Source organism: Pelecanus crispus, chromosome 5, assembly GCF_030463565.1.
Source record: "Pelecanus crispus isolate bPelCri1 chromosome 5, bPelCri1.pri, whole genome shotgun sequence".
Classification (NCBI taxonomy): Eukaryota; Metazoa; Chordata; class Aves; order Pelecaniformes; family Pelecanidae; genus Pelecanus; species Pelecanus crispus.
In genome coordinates, this window is record NC_134647.1 from 51000926 (window position 1) to 51027215 (window position 26290).

General features: G+C 45.2%; 2 protein-coding genes across 2 annotated transcripts in view; one reads left to right on the top strand and one right to left on the bottom strand.

The window, feature by feature from the left end:
* Positions 1-1571: 1571 nt before the first annotated feature.
* On the bottom strand, positions 1572-15390 carry TSEN15 (tRNA splicing endonuclease subunit 15). The gene is made up of 4 exons (XM_075710609.1): positions 15256-15390; positions 14243-14324; positions 12876-13011; positions 1572-1883 (listed from the first exon to the last, which is right to left on the bottom strand). The coding sequence occupies exons 1-4, from the start codon at positions 15388-15390 to the stop codon at positions 1679-1681; spliced, it is 558 nt and encodes a 185-aa protein (XP_075566724.1). The 3' UTR covers positions 1572-1678.
* A 4699-nt stretch (positions 15391-20089) lies between these two features.
* The window catches only part of COLGALT2 (collagen beta(1-O)galactosyltransferase 2), a 61408-nt gene continuing 55207 nt past the window's right edge, over positions 20090-26290 (top strand). Inside the window, exon 1 of the mRNA XM_075710608.1 lies at positions 20090-20373. Coding sequence (XP_075566723.1) covers positions 20090-20373 — 284 coding nt within the window. The remainder of the gene's footprint in view (positions 20374-26290) is intronic.

Consider the following 26290-nt stretch of genomic DNA (forward strand, 5'->3'; position numbering starts at 1 on the left):
CAGAAATTGAAGCAAATGCGAAAGAATTTGCTTTTGGGGTTAAGCGTGTGTCACTTAAATATAAATTCTGCGAAGTGTACCATTTGTTAACGGCCTTCTTCACACAAAACCAGCTCTTTTCCAGCACATACTCACACTGGGGCTGAAGTATTTAACAGCTTCTAACAAGGACAATTTACCTGGTGGTATGTAGCCTAGCAAAGTGTTAAGATTTACTTTATGGAATAAGCAGTAGAGTACACCAAATATCAATGTTAAGGTCAAACACAGCATGTCAGAAGTCAGCACACAGCTACCCTTTTAAGGCAGCATGGCATCGGACCAAAATAAAATTACGTTTTTCCTCCATGAGGGGAGCAAGACTGAGAAAGAGAGAATTTTTCTTTGCCTTTCTCCATCATCAAAGCCCACAGACCCACAGTCTCCCCTTGCTGTACAGGAAAAAAGCAACTGTTTTGTTTCTGACTGCATCAGAACATGCACAGCCTCACGTATGGCTTGTCCAATTACCCTAACAAATCAGGGTACACATCCATACAGTTGTAACCAATGCAAATTCAGCCTATGCAGGATCAGGTTAATAGCTGAAAACAAAAACTGCCAGAAGCAAACCTTTCTGAGCTGGTATTAGCTGCCAAAACTCTCACCACAGAAATTACAGTGGGTTTAGAAATCTGCTTGCTGAACGAAGCAGGTAACAGCTAGTGTCCACTCATAGCATAGAAGGTGCCATACTTTGGCAACAGATAAAAACATGCCCCATTGTCATGCTCCTCTTCAGAGAGCTTTAAGACTAACATCACAGTGAAGTACTAAAAGCACATCGACGCTCTTTCAAGACAGGAAACACAAGGAGAGGGCAGGTCACCATTTAGACAACTTCATCGCACTGGGATGTGAACACAAGGTACCTTTGGTTCTTAGACAGTCGTCCAACGCTGTATGTGGAACAAGAGTCTGGTGGTGTTTCTGGATCGTGACCTTTAGCACAGCGTGCTTTCAGCTACGTGGGTAACGCTACCCTGGGTCAACACTTTCAGGTGTGGTTGATCCAGTCATAACCTACCTCCACGTGAAGGGCTGACCTCCACTTGTAGGTTCTTCAGGCAGATCCAGAGACTACCCTTTACTAGTCTACACTTTGCTCTAGTAGACTCTGATATTGCTATAATCAGTTTTCCCTCTGCAGAAAAAAATTTAAAATAAGGTACTTCTGTGGAAAAGTCTTCTCCAAAAGTACGGGAAAGGAGGTAAGCATTCGGAAATGTAACCTGGGAGGTAACATGAGTGCTTCTGACAGTGTTAAAACAAAGACAATCTGTAAACTACAAAGCCCTTAACTTCGTATCAGTAGTCCTGCCAGAAATCCTTAAGAATCACCTTTAATGAACATTTACATGTGTTTATTCTGTTATGTACCTGAACAGATATAAAGGAGAGACTAGCTTTGGAAACATCACACAAGTATATTTATTAGTCAGGAGCAGTCTGTCTCAAAAGCGTGACCCATACTTTAATGGCATTTCATCACAGTGCAGCTGCACAAGCCTCCATTCTCCCTGAACAGATGCTTGAAATGCAGAAGGCAGACTTTAGCACACTACTTATTTACATACGTAAGTTCCTGGATTTGTTTAGGTTTGAGGACAGTAGTTCAAGAAAAGTCTGTTTGTCTTAATCATTTGAAAAGCTTCTTTCTTTTCTTTCTCCACTGTTTATTGTCCACATCTTCAGTATCGTCGGGAGGATCTGGTATTACAAAGCCATCAGTCATTTTATAATAGACTACTGTGGAATCTGACTCAACTATAGCCAAGGTAACTGACAGCGGGGTGTTGGGATCGTCTTGTGGGAGAGATGCTTTCTTCATGATTTCTCTCATCCTAGAAGAGGAAACAATCAGTTAGAAAGGAGTCCACAACCACCTAATGATCGCACAAAGGTAGAAGTGCACCACTGCTTTTTTTTCCACCCTGTTTTCATTCTGCAAATTTGTCTTCACTAAAGAAAGTATAATATCTGTTCTAATAGAAATCCAAAGTCATATAATCAAGCAACAAAATCAAATAACAAGGAATCTTATAAAAATATACTCAGTTACATGCATCTCTGCTGGAAATGGCTCAACACATGCTTCTAAGCTTTGCTTAGGTGTACCACTGGGCACATGCCTCAACCATCCTTCAACTACCACAATCATAGCATGGCAATCTCTAATGGCCTTGTTTTCATTAGATTAAAAAAACAAAAACAAAAAAAAACAAACAAAAAAACCTATCTAATTGAATAACACACAGTGTTCAATTAGAGAACAAAATAATTAAGACTCGTTCCATTTGTAGAGATAAGTCTTCCAGTCTCTGTGCTACAGTTCTCTGCCAGACTGTGGAAGACCCAGGAACTGAAGCCAGGTTTCTCTACCTCCCTGTCTAGACTAGAAGCCACAAGACTAATGTTCTTCCTCAAGGCAGTCAGCATAAATAATGCCTTCCTTAAAAACTCAAGACAAAGTTACACAATTTTTCATGTTCAGCTTATTTTAAGCGTAACATGCCAGTCGCTTTTTAGTTCAGAGCTGAGGACAACATTGATTCCTGGAGTCCTTGTATTACTGTTCCAACTGGGGAGCAAGTACTGAAGGAGTGCAGTGCCCAGGGGCAGAACAGTAACACTGCCCATAGCAAGCATTTCCACAGGGAGCTTTCTCCTTCACCTAAAGCTCGGGTGCAATAGAGTTCATCTGGGATTGCCAGGACCGGTTACGCTCTGGGGAGAGGTCAGCTATGCAGTGGGAAAAATCACCCCTCACTTCATGTGCCCCTGAGATCTCACTCACCAGAAAATATGCATTTCTGAAAGCTGGGCACTGTAGTTGAAAATAAGGCTCTTTCTAAATGCATCAGCTTTCAAACTTTAAGCATCATCTTCCTTCCAAACCTCTTTGATCCCTTAATAAAAGCCAAATGGAAAGCAGCAGACAATAAGCAGCAGCCTGGAAAGCCTATGTTATTAAGCCCGTGACCCTCTTAAGTATCCATCTGTGTTCTGAAGTGTTCGTAATTCAACTTGGCTAAATTCAGTAGTGCCTTTCTTTGCTATCACTACTGGCCCATATATAATGCAAGACAAGGCAATACAATATAGTTAGTCAGTCATTTCATGCAACAGAGATACTAAGGCTGTGAAAAGCCATATTCTGGTCCTCCTACCATCAGCATATTTTGTAACAAGAGAACAAATAAGCAAAGAGGTACTGTATTGGCTACTGGCAGAAAAGAGACACCTGCAAAAGACTCATACTTCAAGCAATGTGACATTAACTTCTCTGCTCCCTGCCACCTTGGCACTGCTTTGTCCGCACGTTTACTCGGCCGGTGCCTCAGGCCCAGGACCCTATTGTGGGAACACTAACTGCACCGTGGGTATTAAGGAGAGCATAAATGCAAGCCTGCCTTCCAAAGCTGTAAGCAATTCATGGATGGAGGTTCTCTGCAACAGGAAAGAAATGCATCCCACTATGAGCAATGCTTCAAATACGGCAAGGCCTTCCAGTGAAAGCACTACCTAGTGAGAGGGGTCATGTGCCTGCTGGAGTTGCACCAGTAAGTACCAAGTGAATGGCAGGTGTACAAGCAAGGCACCAGGACTGCAGTAAACAAGGACAAACAAACTGAATGTCTCAGGCACAGCAGTGAAGTGCTGTACCTCTGTGCTGATGCCGGGCACCTTCTGCTCTTGTCACTTCCAGCCCCTTTTTACGGGTACCTCGAGCACCACAATGTCTTGCCATAGCTCTGGCGGGTGATGAGGGCCTGAGAAAGGATTCCAGATGTCCTTCCAGACATGCTACACATGCACAGAGCAAGAATCCACTTGTCATGCCTCAGTAGCTCGTGTGTGGAGGAAGCTCTGAATAAGTTGTCAATGGTGAGGCCAGGCTACTGGCAGAGACCCAGTGAGGAAAGAACTATCCATGGCTTTTATGAAGCAGTGGATATTAATGTCTCTTTCTCCTGGAAATGTGAAATAGAAATAACAAATAAAAAGCCAAATAAAAGGGCACAACTACCTGGAAGAGATATTTTGGGACCGAAGGAAACCAAACGTGTTAAGTGTGGACAGTCCCATATTTGGAAGCAGACTCAGGCAGTGGCCTGTATTCACCTGTCAGCTAGGGCAGAAGCTCCTTCGTATTTTCTTTAGTAACTGTCACTGTTTCTCTTCCTAGTCTATTAAGGGGATGAATATAATAGTGAGGCCTTAGATCTAGACTTCCCATCGCTCATGATTTCTTCTTATACTGTCAAGCACAGATATCTGAACCTATATTTCCCCCCCATTTAGCGCTTAGACTTAGAAGATGCACCATGATCCCAAAAGTGGCCAGGTCCTGACAACAGATTAAAGACATTTCTTCACATCCCTGACTTACTTCTCAGGAGACTGTGTTTCAGGCTTTATGTAAAGAGCACAAAGACATGCCATTGCCTCAGGATGATATGTTAACACTGCTGTCTGCAGAGCCCAATGCTTTCCACCACACATGGGGAATCAGCCTCTACTGCCGTAAAGAATTACAACTGCAAATGCAAGATTCTCCCCTTCCCCCGTTTCTCAACACAGGCAGCCCCAAAACAAGAGCTCTCATTCATGCATACCACAACTAGCCATAATGCAATGCAGCACATCTGCAGATTAGTGAGAGGGTATCTTTTGAAAGAATAAGCTTCAGAATTCAGGAAGTCTGTCTCAGATGCCTGCGTTTCCTCTCCTCCCCTGAAGGCATCACTGTTAGCCTCTGCATCCAGCATGTTCACAAAGTTTCTCTGCAGCAGTGGACATTTCAAAGAAGGAGTCAGAGAACATCTGGGTTTGTGCTGATTTCACTGCATTTGCTACCTGCGATGAACAGAAAGATGAAATACTGCAGGAAAGGCATAGTTTTTTTTAATCCTTTTGATGTATCTAACACTGTCTATAAAAAACAAAAAGCAAGAAGTTTTCTTGGCCTTCTGAAATTCAAAGGAATGCATGTTTGACCTCTTAAACAATGCAAGAAGCCTTTATTCCAAGAGATGCAGCCCTCTAGGCTGCCCATCTCGCACAACAGCTGCATTAAATGACTATAATGAAGTCCTAAACAAGAAGCCCATATGTAACACCTCCCCCCAACAGAGCTAGCTGACTTCATTTACTAAGTGTCATGGTTTAGCCCCAGCCAGCAACTAAGCACCACGCAGCGGCTCGCTCACTCCCCCTACCCCGATGGGATGGGGGAGAGAATCAGAAGAGTAAGAGTGAGAAACACTCCTGGGCTGAGATAAGAACAGTTTAATAATTGAAATAAAGTAAAATAGTAATGCTAATAGTAACAGTATAATAATGATAATGATAATAATGATACACGAAGCAAGTGATGCACAATGCAATTGCTCACCACCCGCCGACTGATACCCAGACAGTTCCCGAGCAGCGATCGCTGCTCCCTGGCCACCCCCCCCCAGTTTCTATACTGAGCATGACGTCATATGGTATGGAATAGCCCTTTGGTCAGTTTGGATCAACTATTCTCACTGTGCCCCCTCCCAGTTTCTTGTGCACGTGGCAGAGCATGGGAAGCTGAAAAAGTCCTTGACTAGCATAAGCAGTACTCAGCAACAACTAAAAACATCAGCGTGTTATCAACATTCTTCTCATCCTAAATCCAAAACACAGCACTATGCCTGCTGCTAGGAAGAAAATTAACTCTATCCCAGCCGAAACCAGGACACTAAGTTAATGGTTACAGATAAGCTCCTTAATGACCAGTACATCTGCTACAACATAGAAGTGATGTCAGTTATAAAAGATGGTTTTTGCTTAAGTAAAAGTGGATTTAATGTTTCTGCAAGTGTCAAACATTAGAAGCCTCTGGAACAGGGGAATTCAATACATCCAGTACTTGAGCATACTCCACCAACAGTCATGATAACCTCCACTCATCAGCACCCTGACCAGCCTTCTCCTCATGAATCACAACTGCATTAGGACACATTCTGCAAACATTGTTCCCATTGATATCAAGGGATCCGCAAAGACTCTGGTTTTGATTCCCCAGCCTTTACAGGCCATACCGCAATAGCGTGAACCCCACAGAAGCTGTGGTGTCAAGCATTTGGCATGGACTGGCTCTACCTGGTTCCTCCTTTTCAACAGGCATTCAGGTATGCCCACTCCACTGGCCAGACAGTGGGTGGTGAGGCACTGAAACAGGTTGCCGAGAGAAGCTGTTGATGCCCCATCCTTGGAAGTATTCAAGGCCAGGTTGGATGTGGCTTTGAGCGACCTGGTCTAGCGGAAGGTGTCCCTGCCCATGGCAGCGGGGTTGGAACTAGATGATCTTTAAGGTCCCTTCCAACCCAAACAGTTCTGTGATTCTATGACATCAAGTTTTACGCAGAGTATAGAGACTTAACATGAGAAAAGGTGCAGCTGAGAAACAGTTAATACTGTTCTGCAGTGATTGAATAAAAGCTTAGCATGTTTTCAATACAGTCTCAAGTAAAGCCTATGTTGGAAGAATGCACCATTTCACTTTGTCATCTCCTGAAGGGTACCATACAACACAATACTCAATCACCTTAGTACATGTTCATCCACAGGCTCTGCCTTGTTCATTGCCTCAGAGTTGCTCATCCACAGGCTCAGCCTGGCTAGGAAGATCGGGGACAGTCAACCCTACACATGCTGCCTTCTCGGGATTTATGCCAATGACTACCTGCTAAAAAATAAAAGGCATCTAGAGCCCCAGGAGAGTACACAGAACAATCAAGTGTGTATGCTGCTGTATGCACGGTGAGAAGCCTATGAGTTAAAATATCCTGCAACCACACCTTTCCCTTCTCTCCCCCTCCCCATGAAGAAAGGTCATTGAATGTTAAAACAGGCAACACAGAAGCTTTAGGTTCCCCCGCACAAAAAGGTATGTCTCAAAGGCACTGTGAAAGGAAACATACATAAGCTAGGGGAATACAGACACCACAAGAAATACTTGAAAGTTTTAAGTCCCATAAATAGAATAAGACTAACTTTTTTTTTTTTTTAAATAAGAATTGTCCTCTGTTGCAGATCATATAGTCCAAAGTTTTCAGAATAGCTTGAAAACCCATCTCTAAAAACAGATGGTGTCTGCATGTTTGCTGCCAGCTAGGATCCACTCCCACCGAGCCAAACGCAAGCAGGATGAAGCCCTCAGTTTCCACCTAGGAAGCAACCTCACATTCACCTCACATTGCCGGAGATGAAAAGGATTTAATCTCAAACTTGTGAAGGAGACACTGTTACAAAAAGTAAGAGCTGGAATTTCTAAGCCCTTTGCATCAGAAAAAGGGCTTTAGAAAAGGCTTTCTAGATACCTACAAACTACAATCAGTAGGGATTGCTTTTTTTGTACCAGAGAATTAGTCATAAGAGCAGGTTTTACTTACTTAACATCATGCAAGGTAACAGCACTATGAATGTCATCCTGCATCTGCCTTTACTGCTGCATTCAAACTAAATGGTGACAGTGAACTTACCTGCTCTTCTATTACTGTTGCAGTTAATAGCTTAAAACCAAAACAAAACCCAACAACAAAACAAAACACAGAAGTCCATACAAATCCATCCAAAGAAAAGAGGGGAATTTTCCATCTTTCTCCCACCTTCATTTTTTATTAACAAAAAACTTCCATACTACGTAGGCTTTCAACACACATCAGAAATTTGTACCGTCTTTCCTAATGATTTGCTCCTAAGAAAATAGCATAGCCCTTTTTGCTCCAGAGAAAGAAACAGGTATACCACTGGTGAACTTCAGGCAACTGTAGCTTTAGGTTTTAAGTGACTGTCCAAAAACTAAACAGGAACAGAATCATAAAGGAAAGATAACATGGACAGAAAGTTTTGTGAGGAACAAAAGAGTATTTCAGTGATATATCCCATGCAAGTACCTCTGAGAAGCAGCGGAAACACTGAAAACTCAGAGTAGTTTTATGGAGGTTGCATAGTGCTCCACTGAGCTGAAATGGAACTACTGCCTTCCCTACCATAAAAGCCAAAGGCTTTCAATCTGCCCTTTATACTTGGATGAATAATTCATTGCAGGCTTGGCCAGCCCAAACAGCTCCTTTCCCTCCATGCAAGGCTGGGCTGGAGAGTCAACACAAGTTGGTCTCTGTACCGCCAGAGAGATCATTACCATTGTACCAACCTTGTTCAGATAGGCCCCATGACAAGAGAACTGAGGCAGAGGAAACCTCCCATAAGCCACAATACCTTGAATTTAGCCAGCCCTACAAAAACAGTGCAGCATGACTCACCTTCAGGAACGCTGCTCCAGACCTAGCTGCAGGGCAGGCAGCAATATTAACTTAGTGCCTTGAAATATATGGGAAGAAGCACATGGTGGTGGTAGAAGGTATAAATGGACACCACTGTTTCTTGGGATTTGTTTCCAAACTACAGGAACACGGGATCCTAGAAGAAACTCACGTTTTTGTAACAGGGGAAAAAAAACCCAAACACCTAAAGAAAACACCATGTGCCTCATGGTCAGGAAAAGGAATTGAAACCCCAAGGAATATAAAGTCCTTTTTTCCATGGAAGTTGAAAAAAGAAAACAAGATAAATTATGCAAAAGGGAGGAATCAGAATTCAGCAAAGTTCTACAAGATACACCAACTACAGGACATTCACTCATAGTACTGCATAACCAACTCAGCTGTATGAGCCACATCAAGCACTTTTAAACTATTAATAGTTTGCATTTAGAAGCCATTAATTACATTTTCAGCGTGTGATTTACTGTATGAGTAAACTCAAATAATGCTTATAGCAGAAGAGCTACTGACAAAACTGTGAAGAGGATGCAAGATAAGGAGCATGTCACGCTTCCGGCGCATTTAAAATAACAATGCTTCTTACAAGTAAAACCACTTCATATTAGAGGAAGATCCAGACTACAGATTTAGAAGAGGATAAATCGCTTCCAGTCCTCAGATTTGCTTCTAAAGATGCTTGTCAGCTTTAAAATGAAACATTCATGTATTCTTTTTCCAAAATTAAGTTATCGTTTTAACAAAATAACCCTTTCCCTCTTAGCCTAAACCAAACTTTGCAGTCTCCATAACCTCGTGCAACTGACTTCATCCTTTATTTCCAGCACTTGCATAGAAAAAACAAACCGGGCAGTGACATATCATTTAATCTGACAGTTTATTAGTAACATTTTGCTTAGACAATGTTATTTGTGTAGGACAGACAGCACATAATTCCATTAGGTCTGGCATCTAACTCCCTGGTCCTTGGAAGGATCAAGGCTTTCAACGCTACCTAGAAAATCCAGCTGTCAACACCGTGAGCTCTCCTACACTTGCTAGGCTTGGTTTATGCAAGTCATTTCTGCCAGCTTTGAAGCAGGACTACCTGTATTTAACCGCTTCATCCCCTTTGGGGCGCCACAATTCTGGAATGTACTGACAATTAGGTACTTGGTGTGCATTAAGGTGTCATCTGCAGTAGTGAACAGCAACCACCTCCCAACCAGTGGACCTACAAACTCCTCCTGCAGGTATGAATCACTGCTAAATTCAAAGGCATACAAACAAAAGGTTCTCCAAACCTCAGCCAGCTATATGTGGTTGAGAGAGTGGTTCAAGACAGACAGAAGTTGCCTCTAATTCTCCAGGTCTTTACTCACAGAAGATTCAACAATCTTCATTTTAAGAGCATGCACACACAGCATGAAGGCACTTCTCAGACTGTATGAGACTACCGTTTGCATTGGTGGTCGCTTTGCTCCAGACCCCATAATTTTGCAATTCAGTGAGCTACTGTGCAGTCTTACACTGGCAGGGCAGGATGATCAGCTTCCATCAAGCTGTTTGTAGAAGTGGACAGTGAGCTTAGTAAGCAGAACAGCTTTTGCCTTAAGCAGTTAATTGTCACACATAAACTGGATGTGATGAAATCTTGTAATAGGCTAAAAAACATTGAGCAGATTATTATTTTTGTAGGGCACTCATATTTATCATTTGCTTAGGCATCTTGCTGGTAATTTCCACAGCAACTTTACAACAGCCTTTTAAGGACACACTCCTCGAGTGTCAGCCAAGCCAGAATCTTCATGAGACACCCAGGAAGGCAGAGCTTGGCTGAAGTGGCTTTGAGAGGAAAACCACCCCTGCAGCCCCTACCCAGGCCTTACTGGTTAAGCAAGGAAATGCTGCCCATAAATGCTGCCATTTGCTAGCTGCTTTTGCAGTTAGCACATTTCCAGGCCCAGCAATGAGGACAGAACATATTCACCTTCCCAACCCCCTCCCGTGGCTAACTTTCAACATTAAGTGAGCTGCATTCACTTGTACTCATACCTCTTCCTCTACCTTTAGCAAGTAACACAAAACCCCAAAGCATTGCTTTGAGCAAAATGGCAAAGTAGCTAAATACAAAAGCTTTCCTGTCTACCTATAGCTTGGTAAGTCAAGTGAGCAAATACCATTTAAGACATCAGATACCTAACAAGCCTCCTGCTTATCAACAATCACAACAAAATATTCATCACTGTCAGAACAGAGAGACAGTAGTATGTAATACTATTTCCAACTCCTTCTGTAAGGTGCCTTTTTCATGGCCTTCCTCTATGCTACATAACTTTGAGCTACAGTTATTGTCTACACCCCCTGTTTTTTGCCTACTGTTCCAGCAAAGGAGCCAAGGAGTTCATGCTGTCCTTTCTCTATGAAGACACTCCAGGCCCCTCTCATCAGTGGTGACCTGCTAATGAGATGCCAAGTGCGCATATGCACATGCACGTTCAATAACACAAACACAAGCATATACGATCTTCCTGCCTGGCAACATCTATGAGTATTGAGCACATACGGGCTTTAATGGACTCACCCAGCATTACAGCCTGGTATTCAGCTCATTTTAGTGACAATATGCTCTATGTAGTTACTCTGTAGCAAAACCTAGTCACAAACTGTACTTTTAATCAATGTGATGCATTCAGTCTTTGCTTCTCTAACACACATCCTCCCAGTAATGGATTCCATCTGCACTGGTGCCAGAAGCAGAGCAAACAGTATCACCACAGTACAAACACGTTCAGAGGCTCCAAATGAAAAGCCCCAATGAAACAGTAAAAGATAGGACATACATGCAGTGCAATATCTCACTGTCATTAAAAGGCAATTAGAACACACTTGCTAGCATTGATCCAATGCCAGGAATCAAAGTTTCCAACCTAGGTGGAAACCTACTACATTAAACAAGCACAACAACTCATCACGTAGGCATAATTTCTCAAAGATCCCATATCCTAATTTGCTGCCTTCTCTTCCCACCTAAAATCTACTTTGAACTGTGATAGCAAGGTGTCCCTTTCACACACATACAGTGATCCGCTTCTTGTGGAAAGGTTGAATGACACTTAGCATTTAATTCTGCAAGACCTCGCAGCAGCTTTCCTCTGTTGTGGCGATCACACCGTATTTCCCTATAATACCAAGCCCACAGAGTGACTGACCAATATTTGCAAATAGAAAAACTTTTTCAGCACGTAGACATCACTCAAATCCATCAATATCTATTAAGTCATTTTCTTCCCCCTCACAAATGAATTGTTTCTGAAGGAAATGCATAGCAGAATTAAGATGGAAGTCTGTTTGCAAGAGACCAATCTATCACTTCTAAAACCTAAAAAAATGCAAAAACCATAGCATGTCTAAAACATCATTCCTAGAGCACGCGCATGCATACACACGTCTGCCAAGTGCAATTCATTAGCTACCTACTACTGCGTCAGGCTGCTGCCAACAGAGCAAGAGGAAACAGCAAACACTAGCAAGATCTGTAAAGCCAGCCCTGAGCACACGCTCCTAGCAAAAGTAGGAACAGAAGAAACTGAACAATGTACTACCATACGATGCAGCTGAAATAGTTCAGGTCTTCAGAGACATCACAGGAAAGAATGGCAAACACCAGCAAGAGAAGGCGGCCATTATCAGAGAGTAAATCATACTGTGTGTTTGAGGATGCCCTAAGGGCCAGTTAAAATATCCTGTAAAATTACTGAAGCGGAATTTCTCTAGGCTGCAAATATCTGTAGTATCACAAAGTCATAGCTGTGTTTTCCTCCACTTGAGAATTAGTCTTGCATGTGTAAGGAAAGTAAGTCAAAAATCATGGCTCAAGGGACAGTTACACATTAGACTCCGGATAAGTAAGAAGAATTTCTGGTTGAAAGTAGCCAAATTATACTTTCAAAACAAAAAGAAAAGCAAACGAAACCACACCAGGCTTATCCATAGATTTGACAATTAAAAAAAAAGTTTATTCTTGGACAGGTCAGAGAGGATTTCTTTCCTCTTAGGTACTTTAAAGCCCAGTGACACAAAAAGTATTGCTAGATTTCCTAGACTACAAAAAAGCAGTGCAAGAATGTTCAAAACGTAAGCTGTGAAGGTCTTGTATTCTAACCTTGTCTCTCAAACACATACTTTGATATCCATTGTTATTTCCTAGAGCATATGCAACGTCTAAACAATACGAAGTGTTTATCAGCAGCAGGAGTCAGTTGCTGTGGGAAGCTGACATCAAAGGCATACCACTTTGAGGGAGGGAGGAGCAGAGACTGATGCAGCTTAGAAAATTCAAAAAAGGAAACTCAACTTCACATGTATGTTTGCAGCACCCAAAATAACTCTGCTCATAGGCTGACATATTGCTTTCCTCTGACACTCCTTTGTTTCCTGCCCCTTCCCCTCTTGACCAAGTCATCAGCAGCCTGTTAAATATATCTATTCTTCATTTGATCTTATTGGTAACGAGCCAAACACTGACCACATCCTTACCTCTCATGGCTTAATGATATGTGCACAGGTACCGGCACCATCACTTGGAGACTGTCCTGTTCTCTTTCACGTGCGTGTAAACATACAAGTTGCAGTTCTGCTACTCCGACATGCTTCACTTCATGCCAGTTTCTCCCTAGAAAGGTTCATCATCGATGACGAGGAACAGAACACAAAACGTAAGTTTTAATCATGCAAATATCAAATTTGATATTCAAGTTAACATCTTAGGTTCTGTTTTCCCCCTATCCTCACTGGACATTTCCCATGAGAGACAACTACCCTATTCAACTGTCAAGTTCTCCTTCTGAGAAACAATCCTGTTAAAAAAACCCCACGGAAGCAGTACTAGTCTGCTAACTCCAGAGCTACACTGATTGATGGTGAATAGGGATCTGTCTGACAAAGCTTTGTTTCAAAAAGGCAAAAAGAAGACAAACACCATCTTTGTCATCTGCAGCATAAAACTGTAATCCAAATCTGGACTTTATCAGTCCCCTAAACTGTGAAGGAGCAGGTGCTAAAAGCATGATTATTGATGATACACAGTTCTTCCCTTCTGCTTGAAGGGATAAGGCTAAAAGTTTTTGTTGCAGAACTACAGGAGCCTTCTCTTAAAGCCTGTTACGGCATTTTCTTTAGAGGTGTAACAATAACAGACACAGTGCTTTAAGGACTGAAAAATCCCCTCCTTCCCTGACCTTGAGAACCACCAGCCTCCAAGAGAAACTGAAGTATTTTCATTAGGTTGGCTGCCTGCCTATGCGCAGCCCCTTTTCAACAAAGCCAACTTGGGAGAATCGCAGGCAGAAGTTTATTTATCACATAACTCTGCTCCACTCCAGACACCAGAAGACTACACTGCACTTGTCGTAATTATTGCCACCAGACCTCCAAATTATCTTCTTTCCTACAGCAATCCTGCCCTTGCCAGAAAACAGCATCCTAACCAGGCTGGCATACATCAGCCATTTGCTAAATGGTAATCAGTAACTTTGACATTCATTTACAAATGAGGACTCTATTACCAGCACAACCACTGAACTTGTAACTTCACCCTTCTACATTCCTTTTCCTTCCTCTACTCCTCTTTTGCTTTTTCTCCATGCCAAATGTCTTTGCCCTGTAACGCCTGTAACTGCTGGAAAAAACGGGCCTTAATCTTCATAAAGGCTCCAGGCAGGCACAGGATAGAAATCTTCAGTGCCAAAATACCATCTGTTTCTTAGGTAACCATCACTGCATTAAGTTTCAAAAAGAATGCCAAGGACTGTTGTAGGAAAGGTCCAGCTAGTGCACAAACTTTAATAGCACCTAAAGGCAAATACATTTGTTGGGATATCTACCCAGTCACTTCATTGAATTACCTTCTAAGAGGTCCAGGTATACCACAAATGCAGCATAGATTTGAGCACTGTCAGATATATCAAGAGACATCATTTCTGTGAACTGAAACCCAAAAAGTAACATTGGTGAAGGAAAGCAGAAGTTGTATCAAGAATGAACAGACTAAACCCAGAATCTGTACAGCTATCTAAGCCACTGCAGACTGAAACCGGTTTTAAGGACTAACAGGCAATTAAAAAAACAGGAGTTGTTTTCTGACAGTGTCTTAAGAGCTCTTTTTTCCACACTCCCTCTATTTCGGCCCTTAAGAAAGCAAGCCAAATAAACAAGTGAGGAATAGCAACTATTTCTGGAACAGATCTAGCTTTGTGGAGAAGAGCTATGAATTTTACCTATTTTTACTGCATCAACATAAGATGACGGCCAAATTAAATACATCCATGTTTTCAGTATACTAAAAACTAAGATGGAGTCAAAGTTGAAGACACTTGGCCAAATTAAATACATCCATGTTTTCAGTATACTAAAAACTAAGATGGAGTCAAAGTTGAAGACACTTGCGTCTTCCAGCTGCGATTTCAGCATTTACAACCTCAACCTTGTCCCCTACTAAAAGCGGCATTCCCCAGCAACCCCACCGGCTCTCCTCACGGGCCGAGAGGCGAGCCCCTTCAACAGGCCAGATAAAACCAAGCACGTTATATTAAAATCTCCTCCTGGGGTACCCCTTCTCGGGGTGGGGGGCACGACACCCGCTTCCCCGGCCCCTCGGCCTCGGGGTGGCCGTGATTACCTACGTGCGCCCCGGCCCCGAGGTGCTCCTAAAAGCCGGGGCGGGGGGGGGAGAGGGAATCCTGCCAGGGGCCGGGGCAAGGGGCACGGGCGGGAGAGCGGCACTCCCGAGTGACTGAGGGCCAAGGGCCCCCCGCCCCAGCGGGGCGGGCCCTAAGGGTCGCCCCCCCCCCCGCCCCACAGCGCCCGGGCAACGGAGGGCCGCGGAGCTCCGCGCCCCCCGCCCCGCGCACAGGCCTACCGTGGGGTGAGTCGCCATCCAGTTGCCGCCAGCACCCCCCGCCCAGCCCCCCTGGCCCCCCGCCTCCCGCCCGCCCGCGGAGGGGCCCCCCGCCGGGCCGCAGCCCCCCTCCGCCGGGCCGGCCGCCGGCTCCATGCGCTCCCCGGTGTAACGCGACTTCGCTCCGGGCGGCGCCACGCAGCCGAGCGCTCCCCGGCAACTGCGGCGCCGCTCCCGTTCCGCCTCCACCTCGTTCCGCCCCCCCCCTCCCCGAGCCAAGGCTCTGCCTCCACGGCCAGAAGCGCTACATCAAACCCTACGTACGGCCAGGGTGATATATGTGCCTTATCACAGTGGGCCCTTTTGCAGCCCGTTTTTCTAATTGCAAGGTCTTATTTCGCGAGGAGGCTTGGGGATTTGAAATAACTACCTCAAGCAGAAGGAGGAGGTAGCCCAGAAAGCAGGGCCAGAAGCTGCCCTGTCCAGTGTGGAGACCCCGCAGGAGAGAGGAGACCACGAAAGAGATGTGGAGCTTGGAGAAGTTTTAGGGGAACAAGGCAGGGTTTATAACCCAGGCACAAATTTCAGCCTGTCTGGGTTTAGAATGTTTTCTGTGGAAGATGGGGAGCACTTCAGAAATACTTCACATTACAGGTGTCTGTAGAGCACCTCCACACTTTATTTTTTTCTTTACCGCTCACAGGTGCCATATAGACACCAAAGGACTGTCCGGAGTTCCCTCGAGCCACATCTGGGTGCAGCGGCTTTGCCACCCTTACCACAGGGCCAGGGGAGCAGCCCGTGAGGCCTTCCTGGGCAAGGTGGGCCCATGGAGCCCTGCGGTGGGGGGGAGGCCTGGGGAGCTGGGGTAAACATGGGAGAGGCAGGCAGCAAGGGGAAAGCAGCTGTGTCCGTATTGCTGGAGGGTGTCAGTGTAGAAGATGGAAGATTTTAATCTCGAGGGAAAGGGGGGAGAACAACCGTGGGGACAATAAACTGCCGATGAACACAACAGAACCTAACATGAGTGAAAGTCCCCTTGGAAAGAGAAACGCCTGGAGAGAAAGTGTGAAGGGAGAAGAAGAATAAAACAGAAACAAAAGCAAATAATATGTTATTAATGTATGGTGTCCAAAGCTTTTATAGACTCATTAAGAAATTTAGATTCAAGGTATTGTTATTAAAAGCATCTTGGACTGCTTTACTCTGACTTCCAGTGCGAGTACAGTTTGCCTAATGCGAAGTGTCCCAGGTCTGGCTTACCAGCCCCATCTGTCTTGGCACCTCTTTTGATAAATTGCAAACACTGGCTGAAATGAAGTCAGGCCTGTCTCTTACAGCATTTTGAATAGCTTCAAGCTGGTGTCCATGCACAAAAAAAGCTGTGTGCTGTTTTTAACAGATATACAGAGCATCTTGTAACATCAGATGAGAGATGCAAAGCCCTCACTTGTACGCTGTGCTTGTCCTTGATCAGGCTACACCCAGAAAAATCTGGCTGAAGTTGGAAACTGCCAAAGAGCTACACTGATTAGAGGAAACAGCAAGTATGATCTTGAGATGATGTGACTGATGCAGGGCCTACTGAAGAATGAACAGTGTTGTCTTTAACCCTTCTTATTATATAACAGTCATTAAGCCTATAAAGAAAGCATCAATGAAAATTAATCTCTCTATATATTGAGTACATAAATTGGTGTGTGATCTGTAGCCGCAGGAAATCATATTGGGGCCAATCTTATTCAAGCAATTTTGAGGAGGTTGGCCTGTTTAAAAAGCATCATTTTAGCTAGCACTTCAATTCCCTGGGCACAAAATAATTTTTAAAAAAAAAAAGGAAAAAAAGAATCCAATCTCTGAGACTTCCATGGAAGAGTTGGCAACGGTAGTTCACTTGGCTGCTGGGAAAAGAATTGGATGGCTTTGAGTCCACAGAGGTAAAGAAGCAAATGAAAGGAAATAGACTTGTCTGTAGATTCTTGTAGGTCTGTATATATGATATGCTCTATCAGAAGGATGGATCCTCCATTTTCTACTGCATGGAAAACAAGTCTAAATTAGAAGCAAGCAGTCTCTGAGAGAATTTGTTACCTGCCAAACCAAGGGAATATGACCCTGCCAGAGACAGTTCTCGCAGTTGGACCATTCTTGTTTGGTGTGGATATTTAGAAGTGGCTGAAACAAACGGTCTAAATTTATTTCTGTGGGACTTAGGTCTGCAAAAAGCCGTTTATTCCTGAAAGCTAGAATATTTTACCACAGGGTGGTTAATTGTCCTGTCACAGCAGGATTGGGTCTTGGCTTAAAAAAACCCCAAGATATCATTTTGGCCACTAATAAAGAAGTCAAAAATGTATACAGATTTCTTTGTATATGCACATAAAGATATATGCATTTATAGATGTAAGAATTACATGAATTGTAAGGGTAACTGTTGACCTGAACTTTCCAGACTTTGCTGGGTGGCTGGGAGTAAGAAATTAAGCTGAGTTGACTCTTTTCTCTTATGCATGAAGAAACATCTCATGTTTCAGGCACCTACTGTCTTTTCTCCAGGATAAGGACAGATTTTTTCTTTTGTGTACCAACATGAGGCAGCCAGCAAAGTGAGTTGTGTGAGTGTCACGAATGCATTCGTGACAGTGAGTGAGGGGAACATCATTTTGAAGAGAAAATTACCGTTTGTGGGATGCTGCCAGAGGCATTGCATTTGCCCCCAGCAAATTGTTATGGTTCTGGTGCTGTTCACAAAACCAAAAGAAGGGAGTAGTCTGAAAAGAGCTGAAGGCCCTTTAGATTTCACTGAAGACATCAAGAGCTGCACAGGCTAAAAAGCACACTCAACCTTCTGCAAACGTGCTGACTGCAATAACGCGTAACTGGATCGCACCTTTACACTTTGTGTTGCTCGTAGGGCAAAGCCATGGCTTTGTGGTCTCTGCCTCCCAGGTCTTCCTTTGTTACTAAGGGGAAATAATCTCTGCTTGGCCCTGCCCCTGTGCTAACTTGGCCATGCTGGCTCTGGGTTATGGGGGAAGGCTGACCCTGCATTCCCTCACGTGAGCAAGGGAGCGCTTGATATGCAGCCCGTGCTGTTGCACCTGCATCCACAGAGGAGGCATGGCAAAGAGGAGTTACAGGAGGTGCATATTTCTCCTGAAGCTGCCACATAGCCTGCTAAAAACAGGATTGTGACCCAGCTTGAACATCCAGTGGGTGGAAAAAGCCGGCTGCTAGCCCTCCACGTCAAGCATAGTTCAGTAGCATTAGTCCCCATCCTCCAAATGGAGTGGTCCTGTGGACGACAGCAGCATTATGTCCATGTGGATTCGGCTGGCTCCTGCAAAACCCTAATCACTTCATAGAGACTACAAAGCTGTTCCTTCTATTTGGTTAATGAATCCAAGCATAAAAGCAACATGTGGCAAACTAACCGTGAAAGAAAAGCCTCATTAACGTATCATTCTAGAAGGACAATTATAAAGGTGAAGGGCAAACAGGGGGAATATATTCTCATTAGTTTTTCAGGAAGATGCTTACAAATTGCAGAAGCTTTTCAAATTTTAGTGCAGATGATTCGACCTCTGGAGATTCTCTGTTGAAGTTTACTGTTTTCCTAGGATGTTCTTTTTTGTGTTAGTTTTTTGGGGAGTCATCTGATCAGGAAACTGAGACGATATAATTTGGTGTGCGTGATAAATTATGTTCTATAAACAAAGAACACTGCAGGCATGAACTATCTATCTATATATATGCTACCTGGGCTGCAAAGAGTTCACAATAAGATTATGGATATTTAATAAAAAAATATTCAGTTGCTAAATGTTTCCTCTTGAGTCTCGCAAGCACACAGGCAACAGTGCTGCGTGCTTGAAGTGGATCTGTTCACATTGGAGGAACTACCTACCCACAGTAAAAAACAGATATGCCATGATGGGGCCCTTAGAGTTAATTAGAGATTTCATCTTGAAAAGGGTTTAATGTGCCCAAATCCTATTAACTTCTAAGAGAGCTGTAATTACTGCGCCCCTTTTAAGATCATGACCCAATAATTTTAATTGCTGTAACATGTTTTATTTATTTTGTTGTTAAATTGTCATCGGTCCATTCATGGGAACGTTTCTGTGGAGGGTTAGTCAATGAAATACAGGGAATATCTTCATCTTCCAGCCACATTCCAGCTGGAGCGACTGCCTGCACTCTGTGCATCCCTCCTGCGGCGTGGAATGGGTACTGTGCGTGAGGCTGCTTCGCACTGGCATCCCAGGGATGTTTGCAAAATGCTTTTTGACATAAAAGCGGAAAGTAACCTGCATTCCCTAATGGGCGGGAAGGATGAGGGCGAGATCTTCGCATAGGCGGCAAACCTAAGGGATCTCCGCGTTAGCATCAGCACTTGGAGGGCAGGCTGCAACGGGAGCTGCCAAGCGGCTCTTCCAAACCCCAAACTCGGTTGATAGACGTGTGTTTTGTAACTCGTGCTTTTACCGGGTCCAAACTTCCGCGGGTGCGTGCAGGCTGTGCTAACCGGAGCCACCCAGGGGCTGAGAGGACCCCACCTGGGCCACCCCCCCCGCCCCGCGCTCGCCGCCCCGGCGCTCCGGGGGCGCGGCGGGCAGTGCGGGCTCTCGTCCTCGCCCGGCAGCCCGCTGAGGGAGGGCGGGCCGGGCCGTGCCGTGCCGGGGGAGGTGCGGCGAGCCGTGCTGCCCACAAAGGCCGGGTTTGGGGGCGCTGGGCCGGGCGGGCGGCGGCGCTGCTCCCGCTGCTCCTCCTCCTCCCCCCCGCGGCGCCGGGCGCGCTGCAGCGGCCGCCCCGCACAGCCGGCGCGGCTCCCCGCGGCCGCCCCGCGCCCATCATGGCTGCGTGCGCCGGGCCCCGCGCCCCCCGTCCCCTCCTCCTCCTCCTCCTCCTCCTGCTGCTGCTGCTGGGCGGCTGCGGGGCCAGCCTGCCCCCAGAGCCGCCGCCGCCGCCGCCGCCGCCACCGCCGTCGAGCCCCGAGCCCCAGCCCCTGCCCGAGTCGGCTCTGCAGAAGCCCACCGTGCTCCTGGCCATCATCGCCCGCAACGCGGCGCACACGCTGCCCCACTTCCTCGGCTGCATCGAGAGGCTGAGCTACCCCAAGAGCAGGATCGCCCTCTGGTAAGGGGGGCGGTGCGCGGCGGCCGGGACCCCGGCGCGGGGGCTGTGGCCTGGCCGGCGGGGGCGTGCGGCCCCTCCGCCCCCAGGAGCCAGCAGAGCCCCGGCCGCGCCAGCCCTCGGTTTCCACCCTGCTTGCGCCTGCCCCCCCCCCCCCCCCCCCCGCTGCCGGCGGGAGAGGGGGTCTTGGGGGGAGCTGACAGCGTGGCCGTGCCCGGGAATGGGGCTGGCTCCGCGCCTCCGGCCGCCCCTCCTCGCTGTCTGGCGGGAGCGGAGGGCCGCCCGGCCTCCCCGTGCAGCGCAGGTAGCCGGGGTCGGGCACCTCTGCCCGGCCACGCCGGGGGAGAGGCACGGAGGGAAAGCGGCAGCGAGCCGAGGGCGCAGCTGGAGCCGGAGGGCCGGCGTTCGGCACGCCGGGAAGGAGCCCGGCCGCGGGGCGAGGGGCGCGGGGCCTCCCCGAGGGCGGCCCCACGACCCGCGTGTTCGGGGAGAGGGGTCCCACGGCGCCGGGGGGGGCTTCGCTGTAGCGAAGCGGACAGCTGCGGTAGGCGGTGTGGGAGGGAGATGAGTTTTTCGAGCGGAGCTGGCCTGAAGCCTGGGAACATTCACCGCCTTAGCATTTGTCCAAATCCACAGACACGAAGAGCTTGCGGCTCGGTACGGAGAGCCCGGGTGGGAGCGTGGTGTTTCGCTCTCTGGCCGGTAAATACCGGGCTTTGTGGGGAGATGGTGAGGGTTTGCCAGGGCTGGGGAGCAGGCGTGCTGAGTAGGTGCTGGTGGGCATTGAAAAGGAGCATTGTTGCAAGGCTCTAGTCTGAAAGATGGACTAAAGATGTATTCAGAAATCGCAGCATGGGGGCAGCTGTGGCAATCAAATCTGTGTCAGGATGGAGGAATTAGACCAATTTGGGAACTGGTCAATCTCCCTTTATTTATAAGGGTAAAAAAAAAAAAATCCCTTTCAACCTGACGTAAATGTTGGGAGGAACAGGAATTGCTTGGAAGGACCCAAAACAGATTTTCAAGTGTGGTAATCGTGCAAAATAAGACCACGTAGTATAGGGCCTGATCCAAAGTTCACTGGAGTCAGTGGGAAGATTCCTCCTAACTTGAAAAGTCAATAAAGTTAAGTTTTACTTTGTATAAAGGGATGGGGGGAGGACCCCTCGCCTGTTCATGTCACTGATACTAAAGTGCCATTAAGCAGACAGCATTAGACGTTTCTCTGTGTGCTTCAGGAACATGGCTGTTACTTGTCTTCAGGTGCTCTACAGGTCTGCAGAAAATCAGTGGCTGGTATAATCAGTGCATGGCTTTCTTTTGCCTTTTTATTTTTCCTTTTGAATTTAGGGTGTACAAAGCAGACAGTGCTATCAGCCCAAGTGTGGTGTACCACACAAATGAGGCTGTGGAGTTACAAGCTGGTGTATGGCAGCAGGTGAATGCCAGATTCATCTGTGTCTACGTCCATGACTCCGCTTCCATTTGTATCAGTAGGAATCTTACTGGTTTGGATATCATCTTAGCAGATGTGTGTAAGAGTAGATACTACCAGACCCTACATACGTGTTTCAGCTAAGCTTGGCATTTATAAAACGTAGTGGGAGTTGTAAGTGCAGACCTGATCACCAAAGCAGGGTGGATCCTGGAATGCCTCTTGCTGTAGAATGCAGAATAAGTTTGGGGTTTTTTTTTTGAAGTATTGCAGAGCACTGGTTCGCTCTACAACTTTTTTTAGTACGCTGCTTGCATTATCCTTACTTTAGTTAAGGTCTCTGCAGTATTGTGTGAAAGTATTTGTGGGGACTGTTCATGAAATAACAGTGTAAGGTAAATTAAAATATGCTAAGATTCTTATAAGAATTTCACTCAACTGTTAAGAGGATGGCGCACAGACACAAGGCATGGTTAAACTGGGAAATCTGCTGTTGAAAATGTCAAGCTTTATAAAATGAGAATGACTAAAATGTCATGGCCACTGAGAAGGAAGTTCTGTAGATGCTCTGAGTTGCTACAGAGAGCAGCAGTACCTGTAGGGTGGCAGCAATTCCCTGGAGAGGTTTAATCCTGTTCACTTCAGCTCCCCGATAAGACATGAGCTTTTTGAGAGCCGGGGGTGTTTAGGACACAAAGTACCCACCAAGAGGAAGCTCACATATGGTATCTATCAAGTCTCTTGAGAAGAAATGATACAATACAGTCCATTTCTGGAAGTGTCTCACATTTCAGACTTTGAAAGGATTCTTGTTAGGCACAACAGATAAATTCCAGGATTTACCTGTGGCCCTGTGCCATTGTATTACTGGGATAGCTTGGTGTGAAGGGCAGTGAAGTGGTGGTTGTCAAAGAGTTGCATTCCTTCGTTGCCACTTATATTCTACTTCAAAATTTTCTTGAGTAAATCAGAATTTTAAAATTCTCAAATGTAGGTCTTGAGAGTGAAAATTAAAAACATACATCATCTCTTAAACTCCCACATGCTCTCTGTATCGCTCAAGAGCTCAGGTTCAACAGTGGATTCCTCAGACAGATTAGAGAGTGGAAGTTCTATGAGTGACAGTAACGATGGGTTAAGAGACAATGAGTTTGAAGCAGACGCTGCATTTTTCTTTTTGTAGCCTGTATCAATTAATCTCAATCTTTGTTAGCCTGATACTGCGCAAAAGATCTACACTGGACAGTCTTGTACTCCTTGTTTCCCTTTGGTATTAATTCTGAATTCTTCAGTTGCTGTGCTGTGGTTGTGAGCAACCTTGGAAGGACTTGCTGGCTACTAATGACTCGAGCAGGCTGTTTGGTCTGAGGCCAACTGCCACGTTGTGACCCATGTCCTCTCAGTTAAATGCTTCCTTCCTTTCTTCCTTCCCCCTCCAAGAATCAGGAAGCTACACCTAAACTGCCTCCTGGGGATGGTCCCTGGCCTGTATTAACCCCAGCCATCCTTGTCTCGGAGAGTACCGGCGGGCACAGGGCACATCATCCCAGGATTGTACTAATGACTTAATGGTGGGAATTTCTGTGAAATTTCTGCTCAGGTCTTTGTCCTGGCCCTGCTTAGCTTGCCGGGATAGACTTGGCCATAGGCAGTCTGTCTGTGAGTCTTTGGTGCTGGCCACCAAGGCGGGAACAGCAAAGACTCTCCACTTTAGCAGCGGAACCCAGCTTCCCTCTCTGCTCTTCAGGCTGGTGCTTGTATAGCTGTGGAAGAGTAATGCTGGAGATGATAGTTGTCCTTTCTTGCAAAGGAGGAAAGGGTCGCAGCCCTCCCCTCAGGTGCTTGTGGAAAGCCTAGCCAGCGTTTGGCTCAAAAATATATAACATTGTGAGAAACAGGCTAGCGCCCAGCAACAGTAGAGAGCCCTAAAACATGACTATTGGATCCAAGTCAATCTATTTTTTTAGCTAGGGAGTGTTCTTCTAATACACTCCTTGTGTGGCTGCGCTTGGCATGTTGACTGGGGTGGGCTGAGCTTTTCTCAGGGCTGCGTCAGCGACGCTGTGCTGCGAACCCAGCCTAGCTGAGTTAGGAAACTTGGGCGCGTTAGGAAGACCTACTGCATTGTTTGTGTTGGTGCTTGAGAACTACAAAGGGAGGGAAAAATGCTCTTTATCTTGGGTGAAAATGACCCAGAAGTTACATAGTCAGCATGCCCCAACCCTCTTTTGGGTGGTTTAGGTTTGTTTTTCTCATTTTGAACATTAGCAATGCTGACTCTGTATTTGAGATACATTCAATTATAGGTAAGGAGTATGTGTTTGTCAGACAGGTTCATTTTGGCTGTAGTGGGCAAAGTAAAAGCGTCTGTATTCAGCAGTTTATCACACTGGCTTACACCTTCCTTAGCCTCAGATTAAGTGACAGTATAGCAAAGAAAGTTGTCCGTAATTTCATCTTTAAATACCTGCTAGTTCATAGTTGTGGGCCATCTGCTCTCTCATCTTTAACTAACCTGGGGTTTAAGTGTCTGCATAAAGGAGCTGGTGCTTGGAAGCAATAATTAGGTTCTTTTGTGCTTGAAAAATCTGTGCCTGCTTTGCAGATCAGAGTATGCTTATATTTCAGAAATGATAACATGAACAATAGGTGAGATTGGTGGAAGCTGGAGTAAATCCCAGATGAGAGATCAGTGGATGTACTGTAACACTGGCTCCAGTGAGTGAATGGTTTCAACTTAAAAGAACTAGTTGTAGTGGAAAATAGAAGCTGATGAGATCAGTATAATAATTAACTTTCATAATTATATATTATTCGTCTAGAACTAGCTGATGATACTCTATCTGAGCATTTTCTTATTCTTCAATAGTTTACTCTTCAAATATGAAAAATTCTATATAGAGGACAATTTCCTCTAAGATGCAGGGATCATTTGAAATGTTAATGGATGTTATTACTCACTGGGAAGTGTTGGCTTTCAAATGCGCTGTGTTTTCTGTCCTTGTTTCCATTTGTGCAACAAGGTCACTTTAATCTTCGTGGTCAGTATTAATCAGTTAGGAATGCTGAAGTTCCAGTCTGCTGGCTCTGCTTCTGTTGCTTCTGTCCACTGGTGTTTTGCATCTATTTAAAATTTGCTCACCTGTGCTGTGACTTCCACATGACAGTATTAACACTTAGGTTTTAGAAATTAAATTGACTTTTCACTTGGCTTGTCATTTAAACTTGTGGGATTTAGTTTCCCATTTGTATTTGTAGATATTTTAAATTTAATTTATTATATAGCTTTAATAACCTAGCCATAGACTAAGTGGGGCTAGGAGTGAGATGGGGCTTGCAGTCTTAGAATTTTGATTAAGGTGATGTTCCTGTTGTGCAAGATGTTGCATAGAATCTTTCTTCCAAAGAACTTGCATTTAAATGATACATCAAAAGAAAGAATGGGAGTAAAATACTTCCATTTTCTAGCTGGGGAAATTGGGGAAGAATGGTTAAGTAACCTACACAAAATTCTTGAATTTATTAAGACCAGGGATAGTATTAATAACTTTTTTTTTTTCGGTCCTTTGGGTCTGTCTCCCTCATCTAAGTCTTGGCAAACTTAAGCAAATGACATCATGAAATTGTTCAGTAGAAATATTTGAAGGGAAGCCGAAAATTACTGCTGTGCCTCAGTGAGGTCTGCATAGCAAGACTTAAACCGCTCTTCAGCTAAAAACTTTGCAGTTCTGCAGAGGAACCTTAAAAGAAGCATCAGCTGTGTGATGGCAATTTGTTGGGTAGCAGTAGTTTCTTTATTTTTCCTATTGTGCTCACAAATTGCCAGATTCTGATGCCTTTTTGATGTCATTAAAGAGCATCTTGTCCCACACTTTATATTAGGGTCTGCTAGACATCAGTGTGAGTATTGGGATCTTTCATAAAATGAGTAAGTAGCCCTCCAGAGGTGAGGGGATTATACCATAAAAATGACATCTTGAAATGTGTAGGAATTCTGTGAGATTAGTGAATATAATACATTGTGTGTGTTTGGGTTTTCTTGGGTTGGTTTGGGGTTTTTTTTGGGGTGTGTGTGGTTTTTTTGGTCTGAATCCTGTGTGCTATGTATCTCTGAAAATGCAGCCATTTATTTTGACTGCTATCTTTTGGCAACCACGTTTTGAGACAGGTTTACCCTGTTATCCATTTGTCACTTGTGTAATTGTCTACCTGGTGCCTTGTAATGCCAATAAAACAATATGTTGTCACAAACAGCAGGACAGAGTTTGAGATCAGAGGTGGTTGTTTATTATAAGCCTTTGGATGCTTTCAAAGGTCAGGGAGAACTAGCTTCCAAGATTTTTTAATATGTACAAAGTAGGGGTGAAAAGACCTCAAGGGGTCATGTAGTTCATTCCTGCCCAGAGCAGGATCCCACTTCATCCCTGACTTGTCTGTTGCCTGGGGTTGGGATTCCTCATCCCGTCAAGGCTGCGGACTGTCAAG